The sequence below is a fragment of the Lissotriton vulgaris genome, chromosome 2_2, assembly GCF_964263255.1.
Source record: "Lissotriton vulgaris chromosome 2_2, aLisVul1.2, whole genome shotgun sequence".
Taxonomy (NCBI): domain Eukaryota; kingdom Metazoa; phylum Chordata; class Amphibia; order Caudata; family Salamandridae; genus Lissotriton; species Lissotriton vulgaris.
Genome location: NC_141688.1, coordinates 192267062 through 192289209, shown reverse-complemented (window position 1 = coordinate 192289209; position 22148 = coordinate 192267062). Strand labels below are relative to the sequence as shown.

General features: G+C 42.6%; 1 protein-coding gene across 10 annotated transcripts in view; it reads left to right on the top strand.

The window, feature by feature from the left end:
- NAV2 (neuron navigator 2) overlaps positions 1-22148 on the top strand; it is a 669134-nt gene that overhangs the window by 613196 nt on the left and 33790 nt on the right. For 9 of the 10 annotated variants that reach the window (XM_086959512.1, XM_086959517.1, XM_086959513.1 and 6 more), the window contains 4 exons: positions 9517-9600; positions 12091-12202; positions 13020-13165; positions 18959-19131. In XM_086959512.1, the coding sequence (XP_086815638.1) occupies positions 9517-9600; positions 12091-12202; positions 13020-13165; positions 18959-19131 (515 nt within the window). Of the gene's footprint in view, positions 1-9516; positions 9601-12090; positions 12203-13019; positions 13166-18958; positions 19132-20783; positions 20886-22148 lie in introns of all 10 variants that reach the window. The other variant, XM_086959519.1, reaches the window with a different exon arrangement.

Below are 22148 nucleotides of genomic sequence, written 5' to 3'. Positions count from 1 at the left end.
AGTAATATTTTGTATCTGTGTTTAGATTTTGGTACGTGTTCAATGACGTAACCCGATTGCAATGTAAAGCCTTGGAGTTTGTCGAAAACATCCCATTTATGCCTTTTCTCCTAGCCCAATCACTTCTTTGGATGTTCTGAAAAACACATCGAGCTCAACAATGTAATAAAAATGAAAAACTAGGGAGGCGCGGCCTTCCACGAGAATAGGCCCCCTCCAGTGGGAATGTGTGTTTAATTTTAGATCCACCCACAAACGTTCACATTTGAATTTGAAGTACCTTGTCTCCAGTGTTTTTAATTATATTTATTTTACTTCGCCTCCACTATGGAGGCCAAAGATGGAAAGAAGCCCACAAGAGTGAAGTGAAGACTTCCTTCAAACGAATGACCATGCACTGCAAAGATTGCCATGTTTCATTTAAAATTAGCTCTTTTACTTCCCTGTTCATTTGTTATTTTTGAAGAGAGCATTCCACAGGCAGGCTGGTGTGCTTGATAATTGCATAATGTTTCAAAGCACAGCCCAGCACCATAAAAGGAAGCAGACAGGCAACCTTTGGGAATTTCACTGTAGATTTTGATCTCCAAGCCTCCCTAAAACATGGGAAGAGGCTTCCAACAGGAAGAAGCTGGCCGCACTTTAGTGCAGCCTAGGGCAGATACGCAACTCTGTCCCTCCTAGCTTATTTCTTCCTCAACACTACCTTAGCCACCACGGACATGAAGTAGAAATACTTGCGGGTAGCGCTTTTAACAAAAAGTAAGCAAGAAAAAACTGAGCTTTTCAAGAGTTGAAAAGAAGAATCCTCGTGCCATACTTTTGATCTCTTTCCAACTTCTGGTGCATGGCCAAGTTATCACTTGTTGGAATGGGTGTGTCCCCTGCAGGGTCAACAGGTCTTGGCTTTAAGTTTTTCTAAAAGTTTATTATGCGCAGACATTTTTCTCTAAGTCAGGAGAGAGCACGGACTACTGACTCTTCTCTTGTAAAGTTCTAGTTTGTGTGTGAACCCCATTCCTTGCTCGCGCAGTCACCGCGCATGTTTGTGTAGTGTGTTTGCGACACATGTGGTAGCAGAACTCTGCGAGGGTCTGCGTATTAGGACCACTGAGATCCAAACTGAAGGCCCATGGTTGAGCATAGAACAAGGTGTGGGGTGCCTTCAGCTTCCCCACGCAGTGAAAGTGCATTGCCTGCAGAACTGTGGTTGATTGGTGGGGACCCGACAATGAAACAAGAAAGGATGGATACAGGCCTTCCTTTAGACATTCCATACATGCCAAAATGTTAAAGCAGGCAAGTGAGAGACTTCGAAAAGAAAGTCGTGAGAATGTATCTTCTTCATTGACTTAGACTGAGGCAGCCTCAATCTGCCTGAATCCGTCTTTTGGCATGTATGGAAACCCAGGATTTCATTTTTGGCAGTTTATTAACCTAACACAAACAAAAACAGAGTTTTAATATGCGCTACGTAAAACTGCCAAAAATAAAATGTTGAGACCGGTCACACCCTCTAATCTCCCCCTCCAAGAATTAAGTGCAACGCACTCTGGCTTAGGATATATATTTCTGGGCTCACGCTGCCTTGTTTCCAGCAGATCATGATTCAGCAATCTGGATCGGATTTCTGTATGCAGGAATCGGGGCGGGAGACTTGCATTGAAATCCGAAGTCTCCCACCTGAATCTGGAGGGTTCGCAGGTATGACATTCAATGAGAACCTTGTTAGCACGGAGCATGGCGGACTGGCTACCTGGTGTTTTCGAATGCTGCTGAGCTGGGGGCTGATTTCGTTCATGGGGACCTGCTTGTGCTGAACACAATTCGTTTTGCTTTGTTTATTTTAAAGCACATGCAGGTTTCCATCAACGAAATCAGCCCCCACCGCAGTGAAATCGGCCCCCAGCAAGGCAGAATTCCAAAACGCCCGGTAGTCAGTCTAGCCCTGGTAAGGAGCTGCTGATTGGTTCTTGATGAGCACTGCCATTTGATAGATTGAAGGGGTGAGGGGTGGGACTGCAGTTTCTCTTGTTCAAGCTGAGTACATTTCTAGACCAGGCCTGCCCTTTTGTCTGTCCCTGATTACTTCATCTGGAAGGCTGATGACAGCCACATGCTGTGATCTCATAAATCTTTGTGCGCGTTTTTTGGATGCTCCTGTCTGGATTGCTACCTCTTGGTAGAGCCACTGTGTACAAAAGTGTCTAAGGAACAACCAGAAAATGACGTATAACAGAGATTTAAAAAACCCAAACCATCTCTGAAGCCTTAGAAAATGGATCCACGTCCCCTGTCTGAAAAACTAATAACAAAGTGGGGGCATAGATAATCCCACACTCTTCTAGGCCCAAGATCTTCTTGTCCAAAGAAAGTAGCACTCTGAAGAGTTCTCTAATGACTGCTGTGGGACCAGGGCTGGTGTCTGCATGACAGCCAGTCTTCCAAGGGTGAGAGGACATCCCCTGAAGTTTACAACGTGCTGGAGAAGGTGAGTCTGTCTAAGTACATGGAAGTTTGTCTGCCTGCTCAGAGAGGGAAGGAGAGTGCCTGGCTCTGCAGGATCAAAGAAATAGGTCTTTAGAACCTCTTACCCCTTTTAAGTGGGTTTTATATATTCTGCAGAATACACTGGCCTGGAGGAGAAGCCCACTAAGTTACCACTTTGTGGAAGATGCTGACTACAGATTGGGAGCAAAGCTGGCTCAGGCTGCGGTTAGTTCAAAATCGGGCTGCCCGGCTCGTCTTTTCTCAGCCATGAGACTGTCGCACTAAGCCATTGATGAAAAAGCTCCACTGACTTCCATTAGCTCAGAGGACAGACTTTAATACAGCCTGCACTATTTTTAAGGCTCTTCACGGCTAAAGTCCTGCCTTTGTGTCCTCCAAGATTCAGAGCTACACCCCCAATCGCCATCTTAGATCGGCTTACCACAATTTACCTTTTGTGTCGAGAAGCAAAGGAAAATGGCTAGAAGGGTGCAGGTTTTCCGTATTAACCCCCTCACTTGGAGCACTCTTCTTTTCCTCTTGACATCAGATCGTCATCCAATTATGTGAGTTTTAGAAAACGTTTAAAAACATGACAGTTTCGACAAGCTAATGGCGAACTCTGATTCTAGTAGCTATCTTCTACTACCCAAGCGACAAGAACCGTATGGTGAGCATTGCGCTCTACATGTTTTCTATAACATAATCGGAAGTGTTAGTGGTCCCCCAGGCTCCCAGGGCAGTTCCTGCCGTCAGCTGCATAAAACGTGCACGAATCGCCACTGTGCTGCCTGGCATTTCCACTGCAGACCTGAAGACCTAGTGGTTCCTTTACCAAACCGTGAGGATTGACTTTGCCGGCCTGGAGGCATCAGCTCTCTCAGGAGAACACCATCTGCATCAGCCTGGAGGCTGCAACCATTGAAGATGAGCTCACACCTGCAGTGACCGCAGCGGCCACACCTACCCACAAATATGAGCATTCACCTGCTTCACCGAGGCTGCAACAACGGACTAGTCAGCTGAGCTCGCTATCCAGCCGTTGTGGGTTTGGGGATGCGCAAGACTGACACTGAAGCCAGAGAGTGCAGTCGCTGACTGCACGTGCCCGACCTGCTGATTCACCGTGCCGTTTGAGCAGGTGCTGCAGGACTGCACATGCACAAAGTGGTAGACTGTGTCTAATCCATGCAAAGGGGAAGTTTGCTGCTAGCACTCTAACCTTTGCAAAAACAAAACAATTGGGCCTAATAGACTAATGAACAGACCTACAAACTGTCATGCGGGGTAATTCGTAATGTGCTCCACCTGTGCCTGACCTACGCCTGTACCCATCTCTTTGTCGAAGTCTCTGTGAAGCCAAGGGTACTCCAGAGCGAGAGAGAGTTGGGGAAGCAGACGCCATAAAGGGTATCCAGTCTCACTAGATCACATAGGGAGGTTACAATCCTGTGCCTGAACTACTTTTGGAGTGTGGAGTATTTCATTTTGCTGTTTCATTAAATTACTTTCTTTAACATATAACACTGGTTTGGACTTAATATTACTGTGTCTGGTGTTCTCTCCTCAGCGAACCAGAACATATTCCCCTAACCTCACACAAAAAGTGCCCCAGCAGGCTGCTTTACAGATAGAGAACTATTTGCTGGAGGGAAAAAGGACTGCATCAAGCGCCTAGCTGTTGGCGCTATCTCATGTTGACGGCTTTTTTAATCTCAGTGAAAAGGCGCTAGAGACTTTTCAAGCTTTTCCAAATTAAAAAGGCACTTGACAAGACAAGAAGGTTCACCGATAAAGTCTGGTCAGGAATGTCCCTTAGTCGTTGCCTGCTGCAGGGCAGAGAAGCTGCTAATGATTCATAGAGGCTCCGCCTCCTGACCCGCCTTGCACGCTCCTGTTTGCGGGAAACTGATGACTAAGTCTTAGTAATGGCTCCCTACAGCTCTTTGTAAAAAATGATGGGCTTGCTTGATAGGACAGAAACCCTCTTCAGAAGCAAGAATCCTTTCACCTTGCTGTGTCTGCCTTGGGTTGGCCTCCTCTTCATAATGACGGGTATGAGTTTGATGTTTGGCGATAGCATAATCTTTTATCACAACACCTGTACTTTGGAATTTGTACAACGCGTCATCGCCTCTATTGCCGTCATTTTCTGAGTGCCCCCATGTTCATCTCTATCTGGTCGTCTGCACTTTCTGTGCCTTCGGAGAATGTGAAACATCTTTTAGAGTACAGGCTTGTTTTTAGGAGGGGCAAGAGGAAATATGTAGAATGCTTCTGTGGTAACCATCGCTGTCCTTTGGGGACGGCACACCACTCGCCAGGCTGGCCTTATAAGAGTCCGTACTCTCTGCCATCCCTAACGGAGTCAGCTGCAACCATCTTCAACGAGCTCTGGAACAAATTCAAGACCTTGTTTACTTTAGTACACCTTATGTACCTTTCAATAAGAAAATACCTTTCGATATTGGAGTCGAAAGTCAATTGCTATTTTAAACCTTATATTGGATGCCACTCTGGGCTTTGTTCTTTGAAGGTCTCTCATGAGCACACCTTGTGTACCAGCAGTTAAGGCTCAACATTTTACAGGAAGAGATGGGACCTGCAAACTTTGAAGGGCTTGGACACTGCGCCATTTTTGTGTTGGGGCTTGTTTCGTGATTTTGAAGAAGTTTATGTCTTGCACTTTTTGTGACATTGTAGCAGCTTTAATACGCCCACAGATTTGGACTAATGTTTATCATGTGAGCGATGGATTCTCAAGCGCAGAATTGAGTGACGGCTCAGCTTTCACGGATGGGATTTCTATCATTTGTCAATATTGTTCAATATTGCTCCCCGCGTGTACCGCAAAATGTCTTTTCATATCACTACTGGTGGCGAGCATGTCGTGCTCCATTGGCCCAACCTCAACAGCTATCCCTCGGTTCAGCGAACAAGACACGGACCCCAGAAGTCGCCTGCAGCCCCCACCATCTTGCACACAAGCCACGGTGACAAGAATTGCCCAAAACACTGGATATGTCCGCAGCAGAACACAAGTGAGGTTGAAATATTTTGATCCTTTTAAATTTGAGCCTTAGCAATGACTTTGCGTCATGTAGCGGCTGGTTGCGCACACTTAACAGAGATTTGCTGCTAAGTGCAAATGTATTTCCTTACTTTATTTAATCTGTCACATTCTAACCAAAACTAGAAGACAATTTAGTGTTAACCTTCGGTGTGTTTAACTAGTGTTGGTTTTCCTCATTCTTCCTCTCCGCCAGCGTTGGGTTAGATTCAAGGAGACTGTGCTGAATTTGCATAGATGTTGTCTGTTTTTCCCTGGTCTTGATAAAGGATGCATGAAAGAAATGGGTCTGATTTATAGGTGTGCTGTAATGTTACATTTGTTGATTCTGGTTGCGATAAATCTATTTCATTGGTGTCATTTCCACCCGCTGAGGACCACTGTCGACATTACCTTCTGTTTCTCTAATATTGTTGATGATGGCTTTACGTCATCAGCTGGAAATCTCCATTTTTTACTTTAAACCCCACCCCTGGATGAGGTCCGTAATTCTTGAAATACGATAGTGACAGACTCACCTGAACGGAAGCCAACGTCCAGTCTTAAGGTGAAGTTTATTGTATGCTGGCACATCATTTTGTGACGATACTTTGGTGACACTGCATTGATTTCTCTCGTGCAGAAATCAACAACCTTGGAGTTGGACCTCTTTCTGTGAAGAGGTGCACTGAATTCTATCCAGGAAGTCTAAAAATACATTGCCATAGGAGTATCTTTCTTTAAAACATTCATTCCTTAATGTATTAATCTTTGTATGGGGCAGAAATGGTCTGAAAGAACTGGTCACGATTTTACATTGTGTTGGATGTTATGGTGTATTATAGCTCTATATCTTTTGTTTCTACTTCTAGTTAGAAAGTGACAATGACACTTATGCCAGGCCTGCAGTGACCATAATGTCAGGAGCAGACTTTTTGTAGTCGGTATAGATTTGAAGTGGACTTTGTGCCTATCCCTTGCTCATGATTCGTGGGCGTTCTTGGTTCTCACTTCCTGGATTCTCATTTGATGGCTTTCCTCCCTACTCTTCTGTTCGTCCTGCCAAAGAAGCATTGCAGTCTCACTGTGTTTCAATTGGATGTGTTGCATTCTTTTACTGCTGACATTGCTTCTACGGTAATCATTGTAATGCATGAGGGACTATTTTCTCTTTCTCTTCCTCCTCCCCTTCTTGCTTCAAGCGCAAGGTGGCTAGTTTGTTTCTTTTGAGCTTTTAGAAAAATAATTTAAGGATGCATGCTATATGCATGCTCATGCAGAGGGGCCACTTGGCAAAAAATAAATCTTCAGAATCCAGAAGATCTGTGCTCCGGTGTCATGGGTGCAACCTATTGGCTTTGCCAATGCCTATTTTCGCGTTTGCAGACATCTTACAGTAAATACGAGACAGTTGGATGTAAATGTCCATTTTGTGCCATAGGGGGTTTCTCCAACACCTAGCACATCACTGTTGTATACTTCCTCTCTAATTGTAGCCTTTCCTTTATACCCTTAAGGGTATCCGATCTTCTCCTAGGAAGTATCTATGCATCACCCTTGCTCTATTCAACGCTTGAATGCGGAGTCCTGATGGCTTTGTCCATACCTTGTATATTAGTAGTGCTTGTGGAAGTCTTTTTACACCTTTGGCAGAGTTTCCTTTGCCCTCGCTACACTAAGAAAAGTTTCCTACTTGCAAGTGCAGCTTGTCGCTTCCTGCAGGTGGGCCTACTTGGTTGCCTATCCTGGTCTTGTCCTAGATCCAAAGTGGGGCAAACTGGGGTTTCCTATGTAGCATACGTCTCTCAGGATTGGCCACCTATTTCTCATGGTTCAACTGATCGGACTTGTCGAGCCCGAGTCCAGGAGAGCCTGATCAATATCAGGTTTTAGGATATCCATATAGGAAAACTGTACATACAGTACATTTAAAAGGGGCTCATTTACGTAGACAATGGTGATACTGATACTCTATTGAGAACCTAGCTTTTCTGGTTGAATTTTAGACCAGGTATTTGGTTTAGAAGTTATTGGCGATAAAATTGCAGTAGGCTTTATATAACGCAAAGTATTCTATCTTTTTCTAGGATATGTTTTTCTTTGAAATACCATTCTTGGCTCTTACAGTAAGAGGATGGTTTTTACCTTGATAGATACATTGTTTAGGCACTAAACCAGGTGTCAAAAGCCCTGTAGCCACAAAACTGTGGTATGAAGAAATTACGTGTCAGTTAACATAACTACAGACGCGAAAACTCTGACTGTTCTTTACTCCTAGGTTTCATGTGCATTTCACAGTGATATTCGTTCCTACTAACATAACTTGAAATAAGCTTTTCTGAAATATGTAATTAGTGTTGATTCTCCTCCTTCTGACTCCCATGAGCCTCTTGCTGGTATGTATGCCCCTCCCCTCAAGGATCTGACCTCCCTGTGACCTGCGGCCCCAACACTTAAGGTTCTTCTCTTCGGCCTCAGTAGGAGACTCTAAGCCAGACCAGGAGCTTGCTTGGATTGCTCTTGTAAACTAGTTGGACTCCATGGATGGTCTTCTCTCTTTCCTATTTAATCGTGAATCCCTGTTGCTATAATGTTCTCCTTGAGAAGCCTCATAGATCTTTGTCCGATTTAGGTGCAATGCATTCCACATTTTATCTTTCATCCATTTTACTCAACCAAAGTCAAAGATGTTTGTGCTCCCCTCATATTTCTATAACCCCGCAGTCTTCATTTATGACTCTGATCCAATTCGAAAGCTTTCAACATCTCCCAGACTTCAGATATGAAAGGGAGTACTGCTAACCCCTTTCGAATATTTTCTTAGTCCATTAAAACATATTACACCTTGAAATTACATATTTGGACTTTTACACTCCACTAAAATGGAATTAAACAGATTTGCTGACATAGACATGTGACCTGCTGGAATCAAAGCACTTGGTTCGGTGACTTATGATCCGCTTTTAGTCCAACTACAGAGCAGGTCATGTCTTCTCAGCTGATGTAGCTGTTCTAATGGTGTAGTGACATTTCGTTGTTTTTTTTGTGTGCATATCACTAGAGGAGTACACCTTTGAGGTTGAACGTGATCTAAGCATGTTGGTCGGCGTCTCTTTTACATGGCAAGCTAATCCTGTAGCTGGCCTTACATCGGCTTCTGTGCCAATATTTATTTTGTCTATACGTCATAATCAGGGATTCATTTCACCTTGGGCGGTCCTCAGCAGGCAGTATGATATAGGAAGGTGTGACCATACATAGATCTGCATTTAATCCCTTCCTCTAGAGGGCATTGTGCAAGATTTTGCTAATTCAACAGATATTAATCAAATGAACAGCAGTGAGTGCGTAACTGCTGAGTCCGCTCTAGAAGATGTGCCGCTGACTTCTTTTGGAGACCGTCTCTGCATTTGAGCCAATGGAAGCAGGGACGTACTGCTGACGAGGTGCAAATATGAATGTTGTGCTTTGGCACGACATCGGTAAACATCGTTGCATATGTCCATCAATGTTTCTAACAACCTTCAAACACTAGACCCTCTTTCTGAGTCATTTGTTATAGGCTCTTATATGGTTTTTTTCATGCTTATTTACTCACTTTGTATTTGTATTAAGAAATTTGTAGGACCGGTTTGTCTTAATTTTATGTTTCGTCCAGTCTCCATGATAGGCTAGCTTACGAGACCCTGCTGCGTTTGCCTTCTCATGGCAATGATCCTTACAAATATTTTTGCCTCTAGGTATCCAAGATTGTCTTTCTCCAACTTGGCTGAAACTCTTGAGTTTTTGAATAAACCTCTAAACGTAAAAAAAACAGAAAATAGGTTTGCCAGCTATAGGGTGGGACAAGACACTACAGTAGATGGTGGCTGAGCTCATTTAGCAAATGTTTTCCTGTCCATCATTTTTCACAAATACTTATGGTTCATCTGTAACACAAAAAGTATATTTTATAATCCATGTCTTATACATTTCAGGCTCACCTTGTGGCAGCGTTCGAGCAGAGCCTTGGCAACATGACAATTCGATTGCAGAGTTTGACCATGACTGCAGAGCAGAAGGTAAGCAGAGCATCAAAACGCTCTTTGTGGGGCTGTAATTGAAAACTATAGGGTTTATCACTGAGCACTTTATTAAAATATACACATTTGCTTGTTTGAACATGCTGTCTGTAATTACAGAATTATTGATTTCGCAGATGTGTATTTTATGTGCATTAATAGATCTATGCGTCATTCATTCATGTTTTGCGCTGTCTCTGGAAAACTTGATCAATTACCCATAGTATTAACTGTAATTTGATGTATAGTTTAGTGGATTTCAATTGTCTGATGATTTTCATTCAGCCTTGGAATGTTTCCACTAAGAATGAGCTCTAAGAGAACTTAGCTGATGAGAAAGAAGACCTCTATTGTTCACACTCCCTGAGAGGGGTTATAAAGGTAACCCAAATGACAGGCTGTATTCTGAAATTTGCTGAGATGTGTGTTGGCCTCCCTGGATCTCACTTTCCCTTGGTGCTGGTTTTGTACCTCTTTTGGGGCACTCTAGGGACGTGGATAGAACATTCAGTGTGTTCTGGAGGCATAGACAACCTGACACACACTGACGTAGTGCAAATCAAGTAGCAACTTTGCAAATTTTACTTGTCTGATTTGACGGATTTAACTTGAATTAATACTTTTTTTGCATTTCAGCTGCATCGTCTGTGCTCCTCTCCTAATCGCCTTTTCCTTACCCTGCCTTTTATTATGCCTTTTGTTTTTTAGATCTTCCTACTCCTCCTGCACTCTTTACTCTGGGCCATTATTTTTGTCTCCATTCCTCTTGCATTGTGCACCATTTTAGTTTTTTTTGCTGATAATATTTTTTCATTTAAACTCCTTTACTCATCTCTATTACACCATTCCCTGCTCACTTCCCAGTTATTTTTCACCCCTCATTTTCCCCACCACCATCTTCCCTTCATCCTGTTCTTGTCACAGTAGATAACAAAGTGGATAATTGCAATCCAATTTACTTTATTTACAATGGCGATTTGCAGCTATGCACCATTTACATTTTTTGAATAGCCTTTAAATTCATGTTTTATCAGTTGTAAGAACTATTGAAATGTGTATTTTTTTTTTAGTTTGAAACATATTTTTTAACTATCAAAGCAAAATAGAGAATCCCACCATATAAACTTAATACAAAAACAGAATAAATGTAGGTCCGATATATTTTTTTCATGCTATTTTATCCCTGTTTTGCCAATTTGTGATTGAGTGAACTTGACATTTTAGTTAAACTGAAATTTCATAATTCGAAAAATGTCACTGATTTTCTCCATCTAAGAAATTAAACAAGTTGGAATCTAATACCCCGGTCTCTCGCTACTTTTCCATACTCACTCACCAAACTGGAACTCTGCGACTGCCTTTAGTGCTTTTAGTATCCCATGCTTACAGTCGATCGGTATCTTAGACCTGATCTGGGCTGCATTCTTTTGCTTGCCATTGCCTGCCCCAAAGTATTAGACAGTAAAGTTATATTTGAAAATGATTGAGCCAGACTTAACTGGCAATGTCTGCTGGCAGCATTCCAGCCCATCATTTGTTTTGTTTTTCTGCTACCGAGATGGCTCAGGGAGTGAAGTTCTAGTTTGTGTCTGTCTACCTTACCTTCTTGCCTCCCTATAAGTTGGGAATTCCAACACTGCAAGGGCCACAATTCCGTAGTTCAATTAAATGAGTATTTTTACATGTTTTAACGGTTACACCTTTTTTACTAGGCTCCTCTAGCCTAGCCTTACTAACTACGCCCCGGTTCAAAAAGAAGCGGGCAGGGGGGAAGAAGTTTGCTGTACTTGCACCCACCTTTTGGAATGACCTCCCCTTACCTTTAAGACTCTCTTCCTCCTACATGGAGTTTCGGAGGTCACTAAAAACGTTATTATTCCAGCAGGCCTTTGGTACCTAGCTCTCCTATTACTCTCACTCAGGGACCTCACCAGCGCCATGAAACTGATTCAGTGTACGTGCGCTCTATAAGTATTTTTAAATTCAAATTCAAATTAAAACTGGCACTCTGTGTGAAATGGTATATGAAAATATTGTCAACCTATTTGTGGCTTTACTGAAGGGAACCAGTCCGTTTCATGTTTGTTGGCCTACCCAAAAAGCAAGTGCCTTACTGAATCTGCTGGGCATGGGCCCTGTTAACTGAACCCAAGCATACCCAAACGCAGCCAGTTTTGTGGGAGCGTATAGGACCACGGCCGATATGGACAGGTCGCCTTGACGTAAACACAAGCTGATTTTGATATTAACCTGTAATTTTACGGCACAACTAACCACCTATGGGCAAGGCAAAAGCAAGAGACCATGCCAAAAAAAATCTAATTTACCTGGGCATGTTTATGATTTATGGGCATGTTGTTGCAGACATATACTTGTATTTTCACCTGCACTGTGTGAATTCATGCACTGTTTACATTTTGTGAACCCTTTGCGTCCTACCTATGCGACTCATTGCTGGCGGGAATTTGACTCTGTTTTATTTCCCTCCAGGATTCCGAACTGAACGAGTTAAGAAAGACCATCGAGCTTCTTAAGAGGCAGAATGCTGCTGCGCAGGCTGCGATTAATGGCGTGATAAACACACCTGAGCTCACCTGCAAAGGTAAGCAACACTCGCGCCACTGTGGGCACCTCAGCACCCCTGGCAATTCATATCTGATGCAACATGCTTTCGACGCGCTGGTCTGTTTACCTTTTGTACAAGGTGTCAACAAACTGAGCTAGAAAATACAAACTAACACTACATGAGTCACGTTTTCAGCTTTATCCTTCAGCGTCACTGTTAACAAGGTTTCAGTATTAATGTACCAAGACCAGGCACTGCCACAAAGTGTTCAGATAACATGGCAAGTTATCTTCTCAAACATTCATGTATACCTTTATGGCCATCCACGGATTGGGCTCATGATGGTGTCATCCTATCAATATCCGTCCACATCCAAATTCAATTCTTATTTCTTTAATTTGCGCCCTTGTCTTTGAGACCTAACTTGGTTTTCATGCAGTTTCGCAGGTAGCAGCTTTTCATGTTCCTTGCAGTGTTTCAGAACAGTTGGGAGTGAACTAAACAATGGAATGTGTTTGAGCTCTCAGTGCCTGTGTCCTACTAGAAAGTGCCAGTATTGTTACAAAACAGTGCATAAAGGAGTACGAATGTAAGTGGGTGCAGCTTTAAAGAACTGTACTCCCCTCTTTTATTTCTGCTAGAAGTATTCGTGGACGGACAGCTCATCTACAATCTCTGCGTTCATTTAGTCCATGGGCCGACTATAATTCAAAGTTATGCGCCCAATTGTTTTGTTACTTAAGGGGATTGAGATTTTAGGGTGTAATATATGCTGTCTGCATAAAAATGTGACTTTATCAGAATATGCCTTTTCACAAAATGAATTGATCAGTGTGAGCTCCCTATTGTCTAGGTAACGGAACCCCACAGTCTGCAGATCTGCGCATCCGCCGGCAGCATTCCTCCGACAGCGTCTCCAGCATCAACAGTGCCACCAGCCACTCCAGCATTGGCAGCAACGTTGAGAGTGATTCTAAGAAGAAGAAGAGGAAGAACTGGGTAAGTGATGGGTTTTCGGGGATCCTCCTGATCTGTTACACGTTGAATCCTGGCATGCAATAGCCTTGAGGAAGCCACTTCACAACACTAAGCTAGTCCACAGGAACAAAGGCTGGTAAATTGCTTCAGTGTTTGTTCAAAATTTCATCACAATAAAGAAAATAGGAGACTAGCGCATTTTTAAGGTAACACTCATTGCAAGATGAGGACGAGGCGTTTTGAAATGAGCGGCCATTTCTTGGATAGTACTAATACTATGATGTTGTGGAATCTGGTAAAGAGATGTTGGCGCCTGCAGGGTTTTTAGCTTAAAGGTTATGTCTGCACATAGTCTGAGATCTGGCGGAGGCAGCCAGCTCCCTTTAGGTCAACCACATGGCTGTAAAATATAGTCAATCTAGGCACCACGTTTATCATACAGTCTGATATAACTATTATTGGGCAGTAAGAAGTGTTGATTTTTTTTTGTCAGTGACGCCTACCATATGAACCCATTTTTTCTGTAATGATTCAAAAGCACTAGCCATGCCATATGCTTGTTGAGTCGTGTTATGCATTCTATTGGCTTTCTCGTTAAACGAAATTTGGAAGTTGTTCATATTTTTGCCACTTTTAACCTGGCTCACGCAAAAGAAATTGTAATTTGGACCCTTTTTGTGAGTGGATTTTAAATAATGGGGATCCATTTTCCTCAGCCATCCACTTAGGTAATCCAGTGCTGACTCTCCATTGTGCTGATCTGGAAACACTGGGCTAAAATGTCATATTAGACTGTGTCCATCCAAAATAAAGGAAAGTAAGGGCTACCCCCGAATGTTGCAGATAAAGAAAATGGTTACAAAGTGGGATGCTTTGCACAAGGGAAGGTGAAACTGTGTCAACTGTTCTAGTAAAATTAAATAACCTTTGTTATGCCCCATTCCACTGATATGCATAGCAATGGGCGTAGCCATTTCATCCAACTGGACTTAAAATATTAGGATTTGTTACCCTAGGCTTGAAATATTACAAAAAATGTCAGTTTGCATAATGTAAGATATAAATCCAGGACTGACTTGCGATACCCACCAAATGGCATTTATGGAAGCATGGTTACATTCCATCCACAACCCTCCCCCTCAGAGCAGTAACATTAATTGCTTTTTTTCCTCATCTGTGTCTTTGGGCAAGAACTATATACATTCATGTAAAAGACTTTGGTGGCGTGGATGTAATGATATTCAATGTAAATATAGAAATGTTCTAAATCAACCTACTTAAAAAGCCAACCAGACCTACCTTCCACGCACCAGCTCTCCACGAGAAAGCATTGCTGGCATTGTGGCAGCTTTAACAGCCAATTACATATGACATCACTAGTCTGTAGCATGCACTACCTACACGACTACACTTAGGCATGTTAGTAGCAACAGCGGAGCGGACCGGGGCGAGGCATAGAGCTCTTTTGTTTCCGGATCCACCTTACTATGTCAAGTGCAGAGGATTGTGCACTTAAGTTGTGTGTGTTCCAGCTGTAGTGCTTACTCGAGTGAAGTATAGATGAGGGCGAGTCGCACAACATAGCGTAGAGGCTCTGTTTTCTTTGCTGTCAAATTCATCCATTCATGCGCCGTCACACAATACATTCTCCATCATCCACGTTCTTCTCTACAGTTCTCTGAGCCCTTTTTTCTTTCCTTTTTTTTCCTCCCTTTGCACACCACTACTGCCTCTGCCTATCCTTGCTTCAGCCTAACCCCTCACTCCTCATACCCCCTGACCGTACGCTTCACAGCGCACACCTGCTCTTCCTGCCTCTCCCGGGAGCACTGGTAAGACACCTACTGTGCTTTCTCTGTCTTGCATTAATGAGAGATTGAAGCTGGATGAATGAACTGAAGGATGTGGCCACAATAAAAATACAGTCCCTTTCCTGGTGCTGCAGCCGATGCGCCATACAGTCAGTTCAGGATTGCGCAGCAGAGTCCACATTCCTTGCAACGCTTCTACCACATGTACGTTGGCGAGTAGTTACTTGACTTAAATATACTGATGCTTTCATCAGAATATGTCCAAGCGTATGAGTTGCTTTCCTCTCGAGCTACACATGTCTGCTCTGAAATACTGGATTGAGCGTCTTATGGGATGAGTGATGCCTTCAGTCTCATTTTGTCATATCCCCAGCCATGCGGTTTAGGTGCTGGTGATATAGGGTTCCGCGCCTTCACCTCTGTGCATTCAGATGTGCTTGTCTGCACCAAACTTGAAGAAAAGTGTTAACATTAATGCTACGTTAACTCCACTCTCTTCATTGACCTAATCTGACTTTTGGACTAAGGTTCTTGAAGTAAATGCATTTTGGTGTTTGGAAACCTAAAACTTGCAGAAGAAAAATTGCAAGTGGGAGGGCACTTTGTCACCCTTGCAGTGTAGATGAATAGTTGGTTGGGCACTTTAGGGGTGAGGCCGGTGCAGCTGCCCACAAGGTTGCAATGGCCAATCAAAACGCAACCAGAGGACATGGTCCAAATTGGTGTTTATTTCCATTGCGTTTCCTCCGGAGAATAAGGACCAAAGATACAGCACTACCCTTCCGCTTCTTGTTAGTGCAACATGCCTTTGCTATGTAGTTAGAGTGACATAGAAGCTAGATATGTTTTACATGGGGTGAAAGATGAACACATACACACGCCCTTCCACCTCACAAACCCGCACAGATAACTGTATTGATGACTCCATGATCAGTATTAGTATAGTAGGTCTGCTTCCCTCAGACCTATCAACCTGATCTCAATTCCTCCCAACGATTGCGTAACAAAAACACATTTAATGCTATGCATTTCCTATAGTCTTGAAGTTTATCAGGTTTCAAATGTATTTTATGTTTGCCCTAGTGGTGGTAAAAGAATTTTGTTTCCATGAGATGAGGGCACAAATACGTCTTTACTCAAATATTCTAGTTGTTCCTAAGAAGCAGGGTACCTCTTGCGTGATTCTCCAGTCAGAAGAGGCTGTGTGATACCCTTTATGGACCTCTGCTAGTGCCAGGAATATCTAAGAATTTAAATAGCTGTATCTGGGCAGACAAACCCTAGCACATTCCATGAAATGTTGGGGAAGAGCTCCTACTAACACTGCATACGGAACCCTGTTCTTGTTAGAAGCCCAAAACACCTGATGTTGCTGTAAAATGTTAGTCTGTCATTGTTGCTTTTAAACACAGCTGGGGTGTGGTGGTGCATGCTCATCGCACGGATGTCGCTTATCGCTTGCGAAGTAGATGTAAGGACTCCGTGAAGGATTACACACCTATTTATGGGAGGCTTCTGCCCACAGCCTGGCATCTCATGGTTGACTGCATTTTCAAGGAGTACACCAAGAACTACCAAAGTTTTTAGAAAATGGAACTCCTAAGATATTGTCCAGATCCAAATTGTTGAGCCTTCCTTCTCCATTATACAAATTTAGGACTTGGGTTTTACTACTGGTGCTTGTGGTAGAGCAGTAGAGCAACTATCAGTACTAAAGTGACATAGAAGTCGTTAACCTGTATTTATCCTGGGGAACAAACATGGCTTCCAATGAGCAAGATTACCAAGGCATATACGTAGGCCCTTAACGAGTACCTCCTGATGTAGCGACATCTAGCATACGCTATAGCAAAAGAAGCCACCACTCAGACAACGGCATTGAGCACCTGACTTTTCGTGCACCATTGGCTCATGAAATGTACTTTCATATGGCTTGTGTTGTCCCTCACAAACCTGTCTCCCTTCAAGGGATTGTTTTTATTCCCCACATTGGAATTTTTGTGCCCAGCCTCTTGTAGCACATAATGAAATAAGTCATTCTCTGTACATTGTATAAGGAATTGAATTACCTCATTTTCTTTGCTATTATCTGCTTCATGGTAATAGGAGGAAATGACTGTCGTACAGGAGAATGCTTGACAATAGCGCCTAATAGATACCGTACTTTAGTGGTGCCATAATCATGGTGTGTAGCATCGAAAAACACACTTAGTGCCTAGAAGTTGAGACCCATCACTGGTACCCCTACATTGGAAATCACACAGACCCGGTTTTAGGGTAGGTCTGTGAGTGGTCTGTTGCTAGCGGTATGAACTTGTCACTGCACAAACTTCCCTTCTTTATGCAGTCTGCCAAGGCAGTTTGAAACATGCATGGATGGTGTTAAAATGCTATAAAATCATGTTAGCACTGCTTTACTGAGTGAGGTATTTGGCAGAAGAGACCTGGTGCTTTCTGGAAATAATTTCTCTATGTAGTAGGAAGGGAAAGATTCTTTTTCAGGGTGACATGCCTCTTGTTTTATTTGGTTTAGGACTCCAGCTTTCATGTTTAGTTTGTCATGGTGAAATGACTTGACACGAAGTCCCTTGCCTGTTAGTTGCTCAGTTTACGTGTTAATTGTCCAGGGCGACAGAGTACCGTATTGGCTAGTGAGAACTGCACAGTGGTTATGATAGCTAGTCATGGTTACTCAGTGTTCCTGCCTGTAAAACTGGGTCACAATCCATCCATTCCTTGTAAGGATTGCTCATCTTGCGTGTTAGCATGTCCGATTTACTTAGCTGATTAGCTAGTTGGGGTTAGCTGGCTTTCTAATTAACTAGTGAGGTTTAGATGCCTTCGATCTTACCTAGTAAGATTTAGATTTCTTTCTTGCGCGGTAATTATGTATAGATGCCTCCATGTGAATTATTTTTTCCCGTTCACATGACGCTGGTATTACTAATCAGGATTACGGCACCTCCATGTTTGTACGGTCTGCTTTCTTTCTTTTCGAGCTCGTTAGGTTTCGTTTTAAAGGTCTTTTGGTTAAAAAAACAGATTTAGGTGCTTTCTATGTCATCTAGTCCTCCAGCTTCCCTACCTTCTTATCTAGTTAATGTGATATGTGATACGCTAGTGAGGATTACAAGTTAAATCGTCTCAGTTTCATCCCTTCCATACTAGTTGGTCAAGTTTAGAGTGTTCACTAGCTGCTCAGGATTACATGCCATCCCTGTTAGCTAATGTGGGTTGCATTCCTTCAATGTTACCTACGGCGGCTTGTTGTCTTCTCTGTAAGCTACTCCGGTTGATATATCTTTCCTATTCGTATTTCAGTTGTACCTGCCCCTTCCTGTTGGCTAGTTGGGTGTTTGTGTTTTTTCTTGATAGTTAGGCAGGGTGTCTTTGCTGTCGCCAATATGTTGTGTCTGTTGTTATCTAACGCTTTGTTTCTGTATTGCATTTTAACTTCTCTGCCTGTACCCAGCTAGTCATACGATACCATGTAAGGTATATTTGTTTTATGTATATTGTTCATCATTGTGTCGTGCAAACCCAACACTGTTTCTTGTCATTGGCTTTATTTGTTAAAACTTGTCTTTTTTCCTTTCCCCATCCCCTTTTGCTGCCTTGTGCTTCCTCTGGCAGGTCAATGAGGTAAGGGAGACCTACTTTAAATTGTAGAATGCACCACTAACCACGTCGTATTCACCTAGAGTACCATCAATAACCACCCTCTGAACCATCTCTCTTTTAAATGAAAGCAGCAGCACCCCAAAAAGTTATATCATACATTTTGGGGTGCCTGCTCATCAAAGCATAGAGGCATCCTACCTCATACTGGTAGTCTCCATGTAGAACTCAAGCCCTGGCAGTAAAAAAAAGTCATTTTCATCCTTTGCGTCATCTTACCAAATATGTTCTCTTCTCCATGTCTGTCACTCACTCATATGTGTGTTTTTCACCTATCTGAAATCCTTCTTTGAGCACATTCAGAAATGGCTTCTTGTTATTTCAGCTTCGGAGCTCCTTCAAGCAAGCCTTTGGGAAGAAGAAGTCCCCGAAGTCTGCGTCTTCGCATTCGGACATTGAGGAGATGACGGACTCCTCGTTACCTTCTTCACCAAAGTTGCCCCACAATGGCTCATCTCTGTCCAACCCGTTGATGAGGAATTCTCATTCTAGCTCACTGTAAGTGCATGAAGGAAATTTACTTGCTTGTATCAGAGCCAATCAATAGCTGAACCGGCTTTTTATTTGTAATTAGAGTAGTGTTTCGAATTACTACAAGTGAAAATAAGCACTGCTTTTTTCTGATTCTGCATGGATATTGCCTACTACAAGCACCGCGTTTTGTTATTGTTTGTTTTTCTACATACATGTATTGTAACAAGTGCTAGATTACAAGAGGCTGCCACCTTCCTTCCCACATACTCTTGTCCATTTTCTAAAGTTTATTAGCCTCACTCTTTTGTGTGGTGGAAATCTTAACAGCAAGGATTCCATGTTCTTAGTACAGAAAATGTGATGCACATTTCAGAATGCTTCCATGGTATGCGACCGGTGCATGAAGACCAGTTTGTCTCCATGCAGGATCTAATGGAGACATGATGGTTGAAACTCTCCCGTTGGCTCCTAGTCAACTCTTCGTCCACTCTGCTTCCATCTTCCTTCCTCATGTCTTGGGCTCTTTGTAGCCCTGTTGCCTCTACCTGTGGGTACAGGCCACTTGGCACCCCCCTCTCCTCTGCCCATGTCTCCGCTCTCAAGCCAACCAAAACTGATAGATGAAAAGAATGCAAAGTAAATGTTATGCAGTTTGCAAGTTTGAACTTTACTCTCGCTTGTGTACCAGAGCCGAACTTAATTTGGATGTTGATGGAAGCAACTTAAAATAGTTCTCCTACTAGATAAGAAAGCAGTTAAGGATACGCTTCTCTCATGTTGATTACAGGAGTTTGATCTGCCATTCCAAATTGCCATTTTCATTAGTCAATTGTTTTTGAAGTAGAATAATGCCAGATTTCTTACAGAAGAGCTGACCTGCCCCTAAACTCAAATCCAAATTGAAAGTCGCTTTCGAAAAGCTCCAGCCTTTCTGCCAGTTGTGCTCTTAAACATGATGCTAGCGATGGGATTGCTTGTTTAAGACATCAATTTTCATCAATGGAAACAGTTTGCCAATGATAGTTAAGTCAACCTTGCTGATGTGTTCAATTCTGCCCTCTCATGGAAACCTTTCCTTCCCTCTATTTATGTTACGCGTTGCCCTTCTCTCCCCTTTCTCTCATTATCCCCCTTCCTCTATTTCCTTGTCTTGAAGTGGAACCAAGATGACTTAAAACAGTATACTACAAAACCACCATGAAAAACGGATAGCTGGTGATGAGCGAATAATCTCCCCACACACCCCAGGTCTACACTCGCTGCTTATTCTCATGAATATATTTGAATTACTTGTTGAGTCTGCCTAATCTCACACCACACACCTGTTCTTACTGCCCCTTCATGCATCAAAGCATTTAACATCTGGACTATATTTAAAGAGCCTATTAACCTGTGATGTTTGTTTTCCCTCAGGCTAATAGCATTGAAAGGTTTTGCCATTATTTACACAAAATTTAGCATACTTTTTTTGCAAGATGGTAGCTGGTCTTCCTGTAATGTTTAGAGGCACAGCTAGGAACAGCTCAGTACACGAACAATTTACTAGTGCTCTTGTTTTTCAAAGATTAAAAGCACTTTAATATGCATCTCTGATAGATTTCATTGAAAAATAAATGCATTGGCTGTGTTGTGAGAGCTGTTGCAGTTTCTGTTCCTCATATGTCGTGTCTGTTTAGCACTTGCAACACTAACCCTTGTACAAAGGAACGGAGGGTCACATCTGACTGGGTCTACAGGACGTGCGTACATGGCTCTGACCAGAAGAGCCGGCTTTTATGGTAACCAATCCACCCCACCACCAATATTTGGATTCATACCTGTAGAGTATGTGCTCATGGCAGTACAAGCAAAAAAACCTTCACTAGCGATTTCTCTTACGCCATTATACCAATTGGTTTCTTGGACATGACTTTAATGTACCTACAGTTTTGTTCCTTAAATTATTCTTTAGAAATCTGAGCTGTAGTAGGGTCCCAGAATGCAAAGAAGGACAATTATAATTTGCACCGATGGCTGACTGCCATGATTTCATACTCCACGGTGCACTTGGGTGTTCCTGGACAAATGTATCCTACAAGAATCTTCACGCGGTGATCTGCAAGAATACACTGAATTTGCCAGCTTCCTCTCCCTGTTTAATTCCACGCTTTCCAGTGTTTGCATTTTGCTTTTTTTTTTGTTAAGGTACCAGGGACCGGTGTATTTAATTCTAATGTGATAGATTGTGTTACTTCCCAGTGTCCGGTGTGATTTTGAGTTCCAGCTGCCTCAGGAGTTTCAATAAGTCTGGCTAAAGTTTCCTTCACGCTGTATATTTAGCTTGGCACAGAAGCTCCTCTCAGGCTCCATTATGCAGACCTTCAATGTTGTTCCTATTTTTCATCGCTACATCAGATAGCTTTCCTCGGTCATTATTGTATTTCTGCAGCTGGTTTGGCAGGACACTGAGCACTGTCCATGTCAAACCCTGTTGAACTGACCCTGCTTCATCCATAAGAACAGCAAAGCATAAATAAAAGAAATATTATATTTAGAGATGGTGCTGAACCTTTTCGATCTTTGAGGAAGAATTGTGAAAGTAAAGACCTATTCCTGGGTCTTACAATCAAGAATGGTTACCCTCTAAAATATTTTGTTCACAAGGAAATTCGGTCTTTAAGGTGAGCATTTCCAAATTTAGGGTAAGCGGTGGGTTTGTGGTAGGTTGTGTAGGAATTCACCTGTGAAAGTAGATCTCACAAAAAATTGTGAGTTTTTGATTGTTCAACTAAAGGTGCAGAGGCAACTTCCAACTCTAAAACGGGTGTAAATGTACTCCGGTCAGTGGCAAGAGTAAGTAGGTTTTCTGGGTGGGAATAGGATAGGAATCGGCACAAAATTAAAAGATGTCTACATGAAGGATTTTCTCCAGTGGGAGAAAATAGTTCCATGTGGCGAAACGAACCAAAAAGTAAAATATTCAAATATACGATTGCATTCAATGTACGCATTCGCAATTGTAGGTTTAGTTATAATCCTGCTTGTAGAAACTTTGTTCTTAG